The following is a 14545-nucleotide window of genomic DNA, read 5'->3' as shown; positions in this document are numbered from 1 at the left end:
CCCCCGTCAAAGCTGTTGAGTAGATGGGCTGGGCTTCCTTCCAGCTGTCCCAGGGCCTTCTTTGCCCGTGCCAATGGTGTTCCTGCTATAGGTATTTCTTCTGGAAATTAATTAATAAATTAATTCTGAGACCGTGCGAAGATTTTCAATCCAACTTGTTCTTCAGTCCAGCAACTTCTCTGTTTTCTCCCATTCTGTTCTAGTTCTAAAAAAAAAAAATAATACAAATTTTCCTTTCTGAGCAGGTTAGTGGGATTTCTTAGTGCCAAAATACAGATAGTGTGCCCCTGCACACAGAGGCCAGCGAGTGTATGGGGGCTGATGGTGTTCGTCAACAGCCACAGCATGCTGGCTGTCCTGCATAATAGCAAACTGGCCACGGAGCCCCATCACCCACTCTTTGCCACTGCTGCCCCACATTGTCCAGTGTGCGCCTCTGGGATGTGCATGTGGGATAATGTGAGGTGGCAGTGGGGGAGGGGTGGGCATGCGCCACAGCTTACCTTCCCCCACTGCTGCCTCCACCAGCACGAGAATGGGCGGCACAGTTTCACTTCCAGATCTGCTGCTGGCCAGGCTTGGCGATGCAGGGATCACCACCGCCACCTCTTGCTTCCCTGTGTGGTTGGCCGGTCAAGGGGCTTGGAGCAGCAGGAGGAGCAGCAATTGCTGCCCCCGTCAGAGCCACTGTGTAAACAGGGCCTGCACCAGATGAGGGCTCCTTTCCTGAAGGGAGATGGCGGAGATGGCCCTCCTAGTCTACCACCTCTTACTATATTAGACAACACAGTAACAACAGTAGAGTTCTTAAAGTTTTTGGGTTCTATAATCTCCCAGGATTTGAAATGGACACCTAACATTAGAACCATCATTAAGAAGGCACAACAAAGAATGTTCTTCCTGCATTAACGTAGAAAGTTCAGACTGCCCCAGGAGCTATTGGTACAGTGCTACAGAGGAATTATTGAGTCTGTAATTTGTACTTCTATAACTGTCTGGTTTGGTACAGCAACCAAGTAAGACAGGTACAGACTTCAACAGATAGTTAGGACTGCAGAAAGAAACAATTGCAATTAGCTTGCCTTCCATTGAGGACTGTATATTGCATGGGTCAAAAAGAGGGCTGAGAAAATATCTACAGATCCCTCACATCCTGGACATAACCTGTTTCAACTCCTTCCCTTAGGATGCTGCTACAGGGCATTGTATACCTATACAATTTTTCCCTTGTGCCCTCACTGCTGAACACCTAATTCCTGCAGTACTGTCTTATGTCTAAGTATATTTGCCCATGTTATATGGCTGTAGTATTATTATTTATCCTTCATCTTTTCCACTATCTTCTCTTATGGGTATATTATTATGATTATTATTACTTTGTTGTTTTGTATGTATGCTGAGAGCTTTTGCACCAGAAACAAATTCTTTGTGTGTCTAATCACACTTGTATAACAGAAAGTATCCTGTTCTGTTCTGTTCTATTATCATCTTTGCAGTTATTTCAATAAGCTTTTTTTGTGGAGGATGATGGAGTGGCAAGTGCCACAATTTTAGCAATAGTTTAAAGTGTGTTTCAATGCTCTTTACATAAGTTAGCCTGATTTCGCTCAGAAAAAGAGGTTGAATTACATCATTTCAGGATTATGTTCTAATAGATTTTGAGGGCTAGAACTCCTGGAGAAGATTACAAGCCCCAAATCAAAGCTTTACTTTAAGTTAATGAAGTTTCTTGTAGGAGACGGAGAAACAGATAAAAGCAGTAGTGATGTTGCAATTACAATGCTCCCCTCCCTTTGCATCTAGTATGCATTCGGTAGGCTGAAAGAGTTAACCATATTTTAAATTCCCCAAACATTTATAATTAGTAATGTACCTAATTCAATATATAAATGACATAAATCAAAACAATTTTAATTAAGTATAACAAGATAACATATCCCATAGCAAAAGTTAATATGTCACACTAGGTGGAATTGCAAGGTGGTTTATATATTCCTTCAGTTATATTTAGAGAAATGCCAACATAGTAAAGTACAATCTGCCTTAGAACTTCATTATATTTATACAAAGACATGATTCAGGAACTACATAAGAAAAATAGAGTCATAGCCATTCAGTATGGGAACAACAAACAGACTTTTATCTATTTATTTAACATATTTATATAGTGAATATCATAAAACATGGCCAGGTGGCATACAATACATAAATATTAATAAACATAAAACACTAAGTAAAAACAGAAAAGCAGCAAAGACAACTTTTACTTAATATCGCACACAACCATTCTTCAGGTTCATAAAGGGAAGAGTCCATCAAGGTTAATGGAAAACTCATGTCTGGAAAGCAAGTATGATCTCACCTCAGGATGAATGATATTCCATAGGACAAGGGGCCACAGTAGAAAAAGGCATGCCACCTAGCTCCTGACACATACATACAAGCTCTTAGTAGACTAGACTCTTGGCATACCCTCCTGCTCATCTTGATGGGGTGGATAGATGTAACTGGAAGAGGCGTCCCTTTAACTACGCTATGTAGGGCTTTAAATTTCTTGTTTTTATGTTTTGCATTATGATCTGCTAAGTGTCACAAAATTGAGACTGGTGGCTCTATATATAGTGCATTCAGAAAGTATTCAGACCCCCTTCACTTTTATCAATTTTGTTAAGTTGCAGTCTGGTTCTATAGTTGTTGAAATTCATTTTTTTTCCTCATTAATCTGTATTCAGTACCCCATAATGACAAAGTGAAAACAGAATTTTAAAAATGTCTGTAAATTTATTAAAAAGAAAAAAATATCACATTGCCAAAAGTATTTAGAACCTTCACGCAGTACTTTGTTGAGGCATCTTTAGCAGTAATTACAGCCTTGAGTCTTTTTTGCTCTGACGCGACAAGCTTTGCACACCTGGATTGGGGGACTTTCTGCCATTCTTCCTTGCAAATCCTCTGAAGCTCAGTCAGGTTGGATGGCAACCGTCAGTGGACAGACATTTTCAGGTCTCTTTAGAGATGTTCAATAGGGTTCAATTCAGGGTTCCGTGTTGTCTGGGCTGTGTGCTTCAGTTCATTGTTATGTTGGAAACTGAACCTTCAGCCCAACTGAGGTCCTGAGCACCATGCAACAGGTTTTCATTGAGGGTATGCCTGTACTTTGCTTCATTCAGCTTTCCTTCAACCCTGACCAGTCTCCCAATCCCTGCTGCTGAAAAACACCCCCACAGGATGCTGCTGCTACCACCATGCTTCATTGGTGGGATAATATTGGGCAGGTGATGAGCAATGCCTGGTTTCCTCCAGACATAATGTTTAGAATTGAGGCCAAATAGTTCAATCTCGGTTTCATCAGACAAGAGAATCTTGTTCCTCACAGTCTAAGAGTCCTTCAGGTGCTTTTTTGCTGTGTATTAAAATTGCTGTGTACTTTAGCTATATACTCTCCATCTGGAATGGTATACTGTTTCTAATCAGAGTTTGTCAAGACCTGGATCTTGATAGTTATCTTTCTTCATTATAGTATTTCATTGGTTTCCCAGCTTTTTAATCCAGTGTACATATTTTGCATGTGCAGATTAATTTTAAACATTAGTAGTCTTCACATGTTGGTGCCAATTAGTTTATTTGGAATTATAAAAGAAATAAAGTATAGGCATGTGGCTATTACCAATGACAAAACCCATTTAACAAAATATACCTGCCAGAATTAACAATTAAGTAAAAGATGGGCTATCTAGCTTGGTATGGGAGCTTAATAGTAGTTGTAAAAATGGTTCTGATATAATAGTATATTACAAACTGAAAATAAGTCAGCATTTTGATATGGTTGCAAAGAAGTAAAATACTTTTTTACATTGAATCCCAGAAGTATAGTTTCCACTTTATAATACATTATTCTGTATTGATCTGATCTCATCTTGAGTACTGCATCCAGTTCTGGATATGATACTTAGGAAGGATTCAGACACATTGGAATGCATTCAGATGAGAGCAATAAAGGAAGATCAGGGAATTAGAAATTAAGTCTCTGTTGTTTTTATTAAGACAGATTGGGGAATGGGGAGTGGGGAATAAGAACACTCTTCAAATACCTGAAACTATATCACACAGAAAGTGGTCAAGATCCCTCCCTCGGCCTGGTCATCTCTTACAGATGGATTCATGCTGAGATCTGTAAAGCACTAGACTCAAATGATTTGCAAGCATTCCAAGACATCTTGGAAGATACTTTACCCATGGAGGAGACACCTGATGACTTTTGTGATTCGCTAATTATGGCTTTCTAAAATAAGAGAAATAAATCAAATTGTACTCTTGCCTATCTCAGAAAAAATCTTTGCCTGTATTGTCATAAACAAACTTGTCACTCTCTCAGAAAGAAAACTTCCAGAGGTGCTGTGTGACTTTTAGCCAAAACGAAATACAGAAGACATAATATTCATTATAAGGCAAATCCAGATGAGGTGCATTGAGCAGAACAAGCCTCTTTACTCTGTCTTCGTTGACCCAATGAAGGCATTTGACATCGTAACCAGGGAGGCTCTCTGGATCATTCTGAGATGTTACAGATATCTGAGGAAATTCCTGAAGTTGATTCAATCACTACACAATGGAATGGTGTTACATCAACTGCATTTGCCATTTCCAATGGGGGTAAAACAAGTTTGTCTACTAGCCCAAGTCTTATTCAATCTGTTCTTCATCTGCCTATTGTTACATCTTGTCAAGGTCTGAAGGAGGAAATGTATGTCAAATATCATGGACAGCTTTTTTTAACTTTCACTGCTTGAATGTGCAGATAAAGTGCCTCCACACAGTCATTCAAAAACCCTGTTTGCTTATGACTGTGCACTCCTGACACAGAGACAGCAATTACAATTCATGCTAAACAAATTCTCAGAAGCTGCTATGCTCTTTGTCCTAATTATCAGCCCAAACAAGACTGAAGTACTTCACCAGCCCATGCCCAGTACCAAACCCATAGAAAGAAAAATCACTGTTGACAACACCCACCCATTGATAAAAAACAGCTTCAAATACTTGGGAAGCATCATCTTGAGTGAAGAGTCTCAAAGTAATTGATTCCAAAATCAGCAAGGCCAGCCAGGCACTATGTGATTATACTAGAATGCTCAGTCAACACAACATCTCCACAAAGTTAAAAGTCTACAGAGCTATGGTTTCCCTTCCCTCCTATATGGATATGTGTCTTGGACTCTTTATCAGTCAACTGGAGAAATTTGAGATGTGCGCTCTCCACTCTCTTTGGCATTCATTGGCAAGACTGTGTATCTGACTTGGAGGTCTTGGATCATGCAGAATCTACGAGCATTGGTCCCTAATCATCTAAGCCCTGATCAGACAGGTGGGACACATCATCAGAATGGATGACTGCTGCATGTTTTGCCAGTTGCTGTGTAATGTTCTGGAGTCTAGGTAGAGACCTCGACTGCTCAAGGGCTACAAAGACACTATGAAAGAAACCCTACATCACTGTGACATCCAGCCAAAGAAGCAGCAGTTGCTGAGAGAACCTGCTGGTGAAGTCTGTGCTGTGAAGCCTCCACCAACTTTGAAGATAGGCACAACCAAACATTGATAGAAAATTGTGAACAGCATCAGGAACTGCAATGCCACCTCTGTGTCCACAAATAACTATATACTGCAGTGCCATTTTCAAATCCAAAGTTTGAAAAGAGCCTTAAAACCAGTACAAAAATGCAAAAGGAAAAGAAGCCAATTAATTGTGTATTGAAGAATATTAGGATTTTTCAGAGATATTAGAGGATTAAAACTGTGATAATAATGATTATATACATACATAATGCATAAATGGGACAGATGCTTTATGTATATTTTTCCAAGCTGTGTAATAAAAAAAGCCTCTCATATCATGTTGCTTTCTCTTTTATGTCCTAGTTATTAAACTATGTTCTTTATGCTTGTGCTTTAAACATACATCTTATGAATAGATAAAATATTTACTATAAGTAAAGTCTCTTTTGTTTGTTTATTTTATACATTAGTACAATACATTTTATTTATTTTGCTTTTTAATTCCAGTACAGAAAACTGATGTAAAAACTCAATCCCAAAATACATTATAGAACAAATATATGTTAAATTTATAACTTTACAAGTGCATTCTTCAATTAATGAACAAATGTATTTGTTTATTGATCAATAAACAAATATGTTAAATATGCAATAATATATATTTTTAATCTAAAATAAGAGAGCAAACTATAGCAGTTGTTACAGCTGGTCTGCACAGTAAATTGGATCTTTTCTGCATCCATCTTTGTGTATTAAATCACGATGAAGTGAAATATATTCCCTTTGAATGTGATGTCGTTCCTTCATTTGGTACACATTTTGATTATATGACATTTTCTTTATCTAAACTCTGATGTTCAGTATGGGATCACAATAACTAACTTTCTTCTGGATTTTGTTTATTGTTCTCTCAAATATGCTCAAGAATTAGCATGAAATACTTTGAATAAACCATTTATTGGTATTATGCTGCATGATTCATAGTTTGGGAATAAAACATAGTGTTGGAGGCCCCAGGAAATGTTGTTGATAAATACTGTATTAAGTATGTGGAATAGTAGTAATACGTTCTATACATAATATACTGTATGCAGCATTTAAATATAATCAGTTCATAGATAAATATGGATAGACCAAAGGAAATCTATCTAATTTATTTTAATAGAATGAAAAAGGAATATGAAATATAAAATCATTTATGATTATAAAAACAAGAGCAAATATTGATTTGTATAATTTAAATAAAAATGTCCACATTTCATTAGTACCGCTTTATAAAAACTTAGTAAGACCACATTTGGAATATTGCATCCAGTTTTGGTCACCACATTACAAAAAAGATGTTAAGACTTTGGGGAAAAAAAAGTGCAGAGAAGAGCAACCAAGATGATTAAGGGCCTAAAGACTAAAACATCTGAAGAATGGTTGCACAATTTGGGTATGTCTAATATAGAAAAAAGAAGGATTAGGGGTGACATGACAGCAGTATTCCAGTATTTGAGGGGCTGCCACAAAGATGAGGGGGTCAACTTATTTTTCAAAGAAGGAGAAGGCAAGACAAGAAACAATGGATGGGAATTAATCAACCTAGAATTAAGGAGAAACTGTCTAACAATGAGAACAATTAATCAGTAGAACAGCTTGCCTTCAGAAGTTGTGGGTGCTTCATCACTGGAGGTCTTTAAGAAGAGATTGGATAGCCACTTGTCTGAAATGATATAGGGCTTCCTGCTTGACAAGAGGGTTGGACTGAAGATTTCCAAGATCCCTTCCAATTCTGATTGATTGATTCATTGATTGATTGATAATAATAAACATGTCAGCTAATGTTTAAACATCAGTCTTGAATAGTCAAAATATATTTTCCTATGTAGCTTCTTTCTGTTTTTGCTAATAATCCGATGAGTAAATGTAATTGATTTTTGGCAGTTTCATTTTCTAAAGGTAGATTGCTAGATATAACTGACATGGGAATACACCATTATGCTAAAAAAATAAACTAAGCATTTTTAGCACATAGCATATTTGGAGAAACATCTGAATGTATGTGCTTTGCTTGAAAGTCAAAAATTAAATTATAAAATCATGACTGACAGCTTACATAGGTGAAGATTATATTTGTGAATTCTCGAGAATTATAAATATATATAGTTTAAATTTATACATTATATTGGGCCATAAAATATTTTGTCTTAGCTTATAAACACAGTGATTGTTGTTTGTAAAGAGTGTTTTATAGCTTGGTGAAATATGTCAGCCTACCTCTTAATGTACATTTTGAGGTTATGATAGCACTACCCCCTAGACATATAGTAAAGTATCTGTTTTCAATTTAAGTTATGCTAATCTTATGTCAGGTGTCATTTGATTGCAGTAGAAATTTTCATTGAATAAATGAATAAATAAATATTCCATTCATTCTGTTCTCAAACAATATTGTCATTTTGTCAATTTAGAACTTACAAATGAAACTGTACAATAGCTAAACATTGGTAATGATATGACAGTATCTAGTGAATGTTCAGAGAATCCTGGATTTTAATCTTTAAACAGCCAACAGTAAACTATATAGTGGGATTCTTGTTTAAACATTTGATTGTTTACTGATTCATCCTAATAGCCTTCACACAGTTTACTTTCCATTATGGACTATTTAGTGTTGAGACACTTATCTTTTTCCCTCCATGCATTTTTATTCTGTTATGTATGTGCAACATAGTGATAAGTACTCTTTGATTTGTAGATAATTGCAGCAACTGTTTACATTATTTATGAGTGTCTTAGAATCCATTTACTATCCTGACTCAGATAAAACTGATTGCAACAACTGATAAGACCACAACAATAAAGTAATTAACTGCCTCAGTTAAAAGCTGCCTGGTCTGGGACATTAACTTTGTTTGCATTTCATGAACCATGCCTTCATTTTTCTGTTCTTTTTGAATCTGTTCAGTTCAATAATATTGTTATATATACATATATTTACATTTGCCACAGAAAGCTATATAAGAGCAACGTTAGATTACTTGTGGGAAATAATTTTTTGAAAAAGCGATTAATATTATTTTACTGTTTTACTCTCTATTTTTCTTTTAAAATTATGTAAAGCAACTTTCAACTATGAAATATAAGGGTAGTGAGGTGGTTAAGGGGATTTTTGTTGCACCTGGATTTGGAGTAGCTTATGGTAGATACTGATTATATTATATTTACAATCTTTTCCCAATCAGCTTGAGGGGAAGAACTGCTGCATGTTCTCGGTCCTTCTAGATTTGCAGTGATATGTATGAATACTTTGTAGGGATTGAAGAATGAAAACAGTAATGATGTGAATGAAGAAAATTAAAAGGTTCATCACTTGTTGGCCAAATTACAATGGACGTATTAACTATAGCCCTGTAGATTTTAGCAACAAAATTTTAAATATTACTGTACTAGAAAAATGTGTATAGTTAATGTGATCTTAATTTAATTACTCTGTTTCTAAAAAAATAAAAAGATTCTTATGTTATGTTTTGTTTTTCTTCCCTAATTAGGACAGAATTTTACCCTAAGACAGTTAGGAGTTTGTGAACCAGCGACTCGAAGAGGACTGGCATTTTGTGCTGAAATGGGGCTTCCCCACAGAGGTTACTCTATCAGTGCAGGGTCAGATGCTGACACTGAAAATGAAGGAGTGATGTCTCCAGAGCATGCCATGAGACTATGGGGCAGGGGGGTCAAATCAGGTCGCAGTTCCTGTCTCTCAAGTCGTTCCAACTCAGCTCTTACTTTAACTGATACTGAGCATGAAAACAAGTCCGACAGTGAGAATGGTAAGTTTGTCTATGTCTAAACTTAAAATCTATTCTAAAACTTCATGTATGAAATACTAATTTTTAATTTTGATTATAATTTAAACAAACATTTAAACAAAACAAATGGAAATAGAATTCATTTGTAAATTTTACCCAATTGATTGTTAATGTAACAAGATTATTCTGAATTAGGTAAAACACAGGTGACATTAGAACACTGAAGTATTATCTCTAATTGCTTTTTCATCCATGTGGCTTCCTAATTTTGTGTTAGCATATATACTTTGGTTAAAGAAAGCCCTATGTAGACAATAAGAGATATATCAGTAAAATGCCTGAGAACATAAAACAGTTTTATAAGAAATATAAATTAAAACAGTTCGAACAAAAGAAGCTTTCTGATGAACCAAATCTTTATTTTTGATGTTTTGAACTCTGTTCATAAAAATAGAACATTATAGATACTTTTATAAAAAAACATCTTTTTTTAAAATTATACAGCAATTTAGATCATACATATTCCTTTATATTTGAAAGAAACATGGCCTGCAGAAATAAAGGGTAGAGCTTTTCCCAGAATAAAATAGTGGATGCATTTCTTTTATAAATCTAAACTAATAATGATTTTGCAATCTCTAATAATTTCACTGGGGATAGGAATATTAGTGCTCTTTAAAAGAGAATAATATTTTGGAGAAAATCTATTGGAGCAAAATAAATTTGCATCCCAGTTTTATCCCAGAATATAGCTGTTATGAAACATTATATATATTTATATGTATATTATTGCTAATTTCATTAAAAATACAAATCCTGGGTATAGTCATATTATAAAAACAAACAATCATGAACACCAGGAAAATTTTTAAACTAAAAACATTTAATCTAGTGCCAAGCTTTCGTCGGCCAACTGCCGACATCATCAGGGCTTAAAACCAGTCAATGGGAGTCTCCTTTATAGTGCTAGTCAGTTTCTGCACACTGCTCCTGGATCTCCTTATCGGTCCTACTTGATTGGGCTGCATGTTGGTTCTATTCTTGATGTTGCTTGATGCTACCGCTCCGTTACTTGCTCTATTTCCTCCACTCTCCTTGTTTGTGCGTGTGTTGTTATCTATCTCCTGGCCTTTCTTGTGGACACATCGACAAAAGGCCCTCACATCAGAGATTCCAGGCTGCCCAACGGATAACATCAACAATATTCATGCACTTGCAGCAACAATAAAACATAAAAACAGTGGAGTGGAACCCATTGGACGGTGTATTGACGGCCCCACAATAAAAACTCGATTGCGATTGAAAGAAGAGGACAACCCAAAACACCATAGACAATATGAAGATCGCAACAGTAGATTTTTAACAAACATAAAAAAGGGAGGGAGGAAGAATGGCCACCCCACCAACTAACCCTACGTGTAAGCATAAGGCCACGAGAAAGAGAGGTGTAGGCTCAGACACACAATGCAACAATACCCCCATGAAGAGGGGATGAGTACAAGCCGCATTAGGCAAAGGCAACGGATCAAAACGGAGACCGCAACGCAATGATTGGGGTGACTTGAATGTAATTAACATCGGAGACGAGGAAGAAGGAATGGAGACCATAGGAGGTGGTATACGTGTAGGACATGGCCATGAACATATGGGAAGTGTAGCGGGGGGGGGGAAAGATGAGAGAGAATACCCAGCACATGCCCTAATGGAGCGAGAAGGAGTAACTGGGAAAACACAGAGGAAACTAACGGCCAAAAAAGGGGGGGAAGGGATACGCCGAACTCAGGAGCCTGTAGTAAGGAGATAGATAACAACACACACACAAACAAGGAGAGTGGAGGAAGTAGAGCAAGTAACGGAGCGGTAGCATTAATCAACATCAAGAATAGAACCAACACACAGCCCAATCAAGTAGGACCGATGACGAGGTCCAGGAGCCGTGTGCAGAAACTGACTAGCACTATAAAGGAGACTCCCATCGACTGGTTTTAAGCCCTGATGATGTCGGCAGTTGGCCGATGAAAGCTTGGCACTAGATTAAACGTTTTTAGTTTAAAAATGTTCCTAGTGTTTGTGTTTGTTTGTTTTTATAATATATGTACATATACATATACATATACATACATACATACATACATATATAATAAAAATGGAAAATTAATTAAAATAAGAAAGTTGAAACTTTCTGTTTCTTCTGATTTAGTGCAAGATTTAGAGAAAGAAATCACTGCAGAGCAATGTAATGAGAAGCCATTTTTGTTGCTCTTAGCAGTCTTCAGTAGAAAAGAATAAAAATAGAATCAGGATTAGAGTTAGGTCAAGTAAAAGTAAATAAACTTCTTAAATACTGTATTGTATAAGATTACAGAAAGCGTTTAGAGAATACGTTTATATTTTCATTCTTATATTATCAGTTGCAAGATTTAGGGGAGTTAGATTTTGTTTAGAATTTTTTAAATGTTCCTAAATTACATTTTTCACATGATAAAGCTTAAAATTGACTCTACTGAGTGATCCTGGAAAGGTGGCCTAAAATATGGACTAAACCTTTGAATGGAATATTATTAATAATTTTCTGACCAAGATAAAATTGTTAAGATTTCTTATGTAATTTATGCATGATCTTATGTGTTGGGAGAGATGTGAATGGAGATATGCCTGTTTTGGAACAGATGAAACCCATTGTAGGTTCCTGTAATAACATAGATATAACAATTTTCATATGGCAGAAAAAGTAAATAAATCCTTTCTCTAAGATGATATCATTTAAATATATGCCACATCAAAAGTAGCAAACATTGATGTTTGAGCATTTTCCTTTATTTTGTATTATCAGATAAAGCAACTAATTTTATAAGAATTAGATCTGTTGCTTTTATTCATAATAGAAATTCAGCTAACTAAAACAGATAAATCAACTGTTGATTTTCTGGGAATTTCCTTCTTTAATTCTTTTAGCTGATTAAGGGTTCAGCAGTCTAGTTCTATATGTCCTGTTTCTTAGACAACTTATCTGTTGTGGAATGTAACACTCACAATCTTCACCAGCATAGTTTGATTTGAATATATGGAGCACTTAGAGATGGTCCCAATGATACATAGTTTTTTCTCAGAATATAAATGTTTTTTTTTCCAATAGAAACTATTATATTACTGTAATATTCAAAGTTATTGGGGACTGTCAAATACATATTTTATTTTGCTTTGGATTGTATGTAGTTTATATTTATGGGAATATACAACAGATTGATATAATTTCTGTTAATTGCTTAAGTTAAGTTGTCTTATTCTCAGTCTCTTTCTCAATAGTATTCTATGTCCTATTTTAGCCTTATTAATAGGTTGTGCTCCAGAAGCATGCAAATGTATAGATGTTGAAAAGGTTTCAAACTGAAAGTGACAATTTCAAGATGTTAAGGGGAAATTATTTAATAAACATCATGTAAGTGAAATGTCTATATTATCTATATTAGAACTAAGTCATAAAGTTAATATCAGAACAGAAGGAACTGAGACACACACATCAAATTCATTTCACTTTTTTTTTACAAACCTAACATGCACTTCAAATTCTTTCTTCCTCTCAACATTCTCTTCTTCTCCTCCATGTTTATCCCTTGTTGTTGTTTTTAACCTATTTAACTTTCTCAAATCATTTATTCTTTTTTATTCCATAACTCTTTCCCATCTATTCACCCACATCTTGGGTGAATCTTTGTCCCAGATATTTTGTAGGAGAATAAATGAAATATAGGACAAATACAGTGGGGGAATTTGTAACTATAGGGAGTAAGAAGAATGATCTTGATAGAGATATGCACAAACTTTTGCCTAGGCAAAAGGGTCTGAAACATTTTTTAAGTCTGGAATGTCTAGATGATATTCAGAAGTCACTCAGTGAAAGACCTCTGAAATATAAGGGAAATGAGGAAGTGCAACACTTGTAAGATTCTGTTACTACAACCAATTTCAATAGAAGTACTTTTATTTTTTGAGTGGAGTTGATTGCATGGTCTACCTACATAGTGGAGCTGACTATGACATGATGTAAATTTTGCATCTTTATTGATTTATTTGGTTTATATCATACTTTTGTAAATACCTCTATATGACTTATATTGGTATCTCCATTTGATTCCCAAAACAACTCTGGGGAGGAAGGATGAACCGAAGGATGAAGAGAATGACCAGCCCAAAATCAATGAATAAATTTCCATGATGAAGCATGCACTTGATCCTGGGTTCCTTCATCCACTATTACCCCAAAAATGAATTTTTATTTGGAAATAAGCAGTGAAAAAGTGATTTGAATGTTGATTTTGGAAAGCTTTCATATGGACTACTGGGAAACAAGACTATTAAAAATGTTAAGAATATATCCTGTTGTTTGTTTAAAATCCTATTAAAAATATATGAAGATCTGAGTTTAAGTGTAAGAAATCTCTTCCTGAGAAATGTTCCAGATGAAAGAAAAACATGATAGAGGAGGCTGATTGAAGGCTGGTTATTAGAGGCAACCAGAAAAAAATAAAACATAATTAAAGGAGAATTCTCACTAATACAGAATGGAGAAAAAAATTAACTTAACCTTTGCCTTTATTGTCATTTTTTTACTGTGGGCACAATAGCACACATCAAAAATGAAATTTAGTTGCCCGCTTTCAAAGTGAAACACATACATGACATACCCTAAAAACATACTATATACAACATATGTATAGACCCACACCCCTACATATACATAACAAATAAATAATAAATACTGTCCCTCTTGCATACTGTATATAATGGAAAGAGGAAGCTTGAGAGTTCACAAGATTAATGATATACTGAATGAAACTATGGCTGAATCTGGATGTTCTGCTGCGGATACCACAAAGCCTTCTCCCAGAAGGTAACAAGGAAAACTCTGGAAGAATTTAAGGATATTTGACAATAATGTATCCAGAGCTTACTTTTTAGATCAGGGTTGTCAAACTGCTGGCCCGCGGGCCAGATGCATCATAGAAACTGCGCCCACCCCATTGCCAGCAATGGCAAAAAACATATCACCTGACATTGCGAGTTTGACACCCCTGCTTTAGACTATCTCATACAATAGAAATGGACTTAAAAGAAGAGATAGAAGAAGATATTGCTGAAAATTGGATTCTCTTGTATATTAAAATTAACAGAATATAAAAATGGTAGTGAAAAAT

The 14545-nt window shown here is 35.5% G+C and overlaps 1 protein-coding gene across 11 annotated transcripts in view; it reads left to right on the top strand.

Moving 5' to 3' along the window:
- Positions 1-14545, top strand: part of TENM3 (teneurin transmembrane protein 3) — a 565275-nt gene that overhangs the window by 138298 nt on the left and 412432 nt on the right. For 10 of the 11 annotated variants that reach the window (XM_039336655.1, XM_039336657.1, XM_039336656.1 and 7 more), the window contains one exon: positions 9093-9371. In XM_039336655.1, the coding sequence (XP_039192589.1) occupies positions 9093-9371 (279 nt within the window). Of the gene's footprint in view, positions 1-9092; positions 9372-14545 lie in introns of those variants that run through there. The other variant, XM_039336667.1, reaches the window with a different exon arrangement.

This window comes from Crotalus tigris, unplaced genomic scaffold (genome assembly GCF_016545835.1).
Source record: "Crotalus tigris isolate CLP2741 ecotype Arizona unplaced genomic scaffold, ASM1654583v1 scf7180000017666.379230911805:20528666, whole genome shotgun sequence".
Classification (NCBI taxonomy): Eukaryota; Metazoa; Chordata; class Lepidosauria; order Squamata; family Viperidae; genus Crotalus; species Crotalus tigris.
The sequence above is the reverse complement of the archived record's forward strand: the minus strand, read 5'-3'. Positions and strand labels throughout refer to the sequence as shown.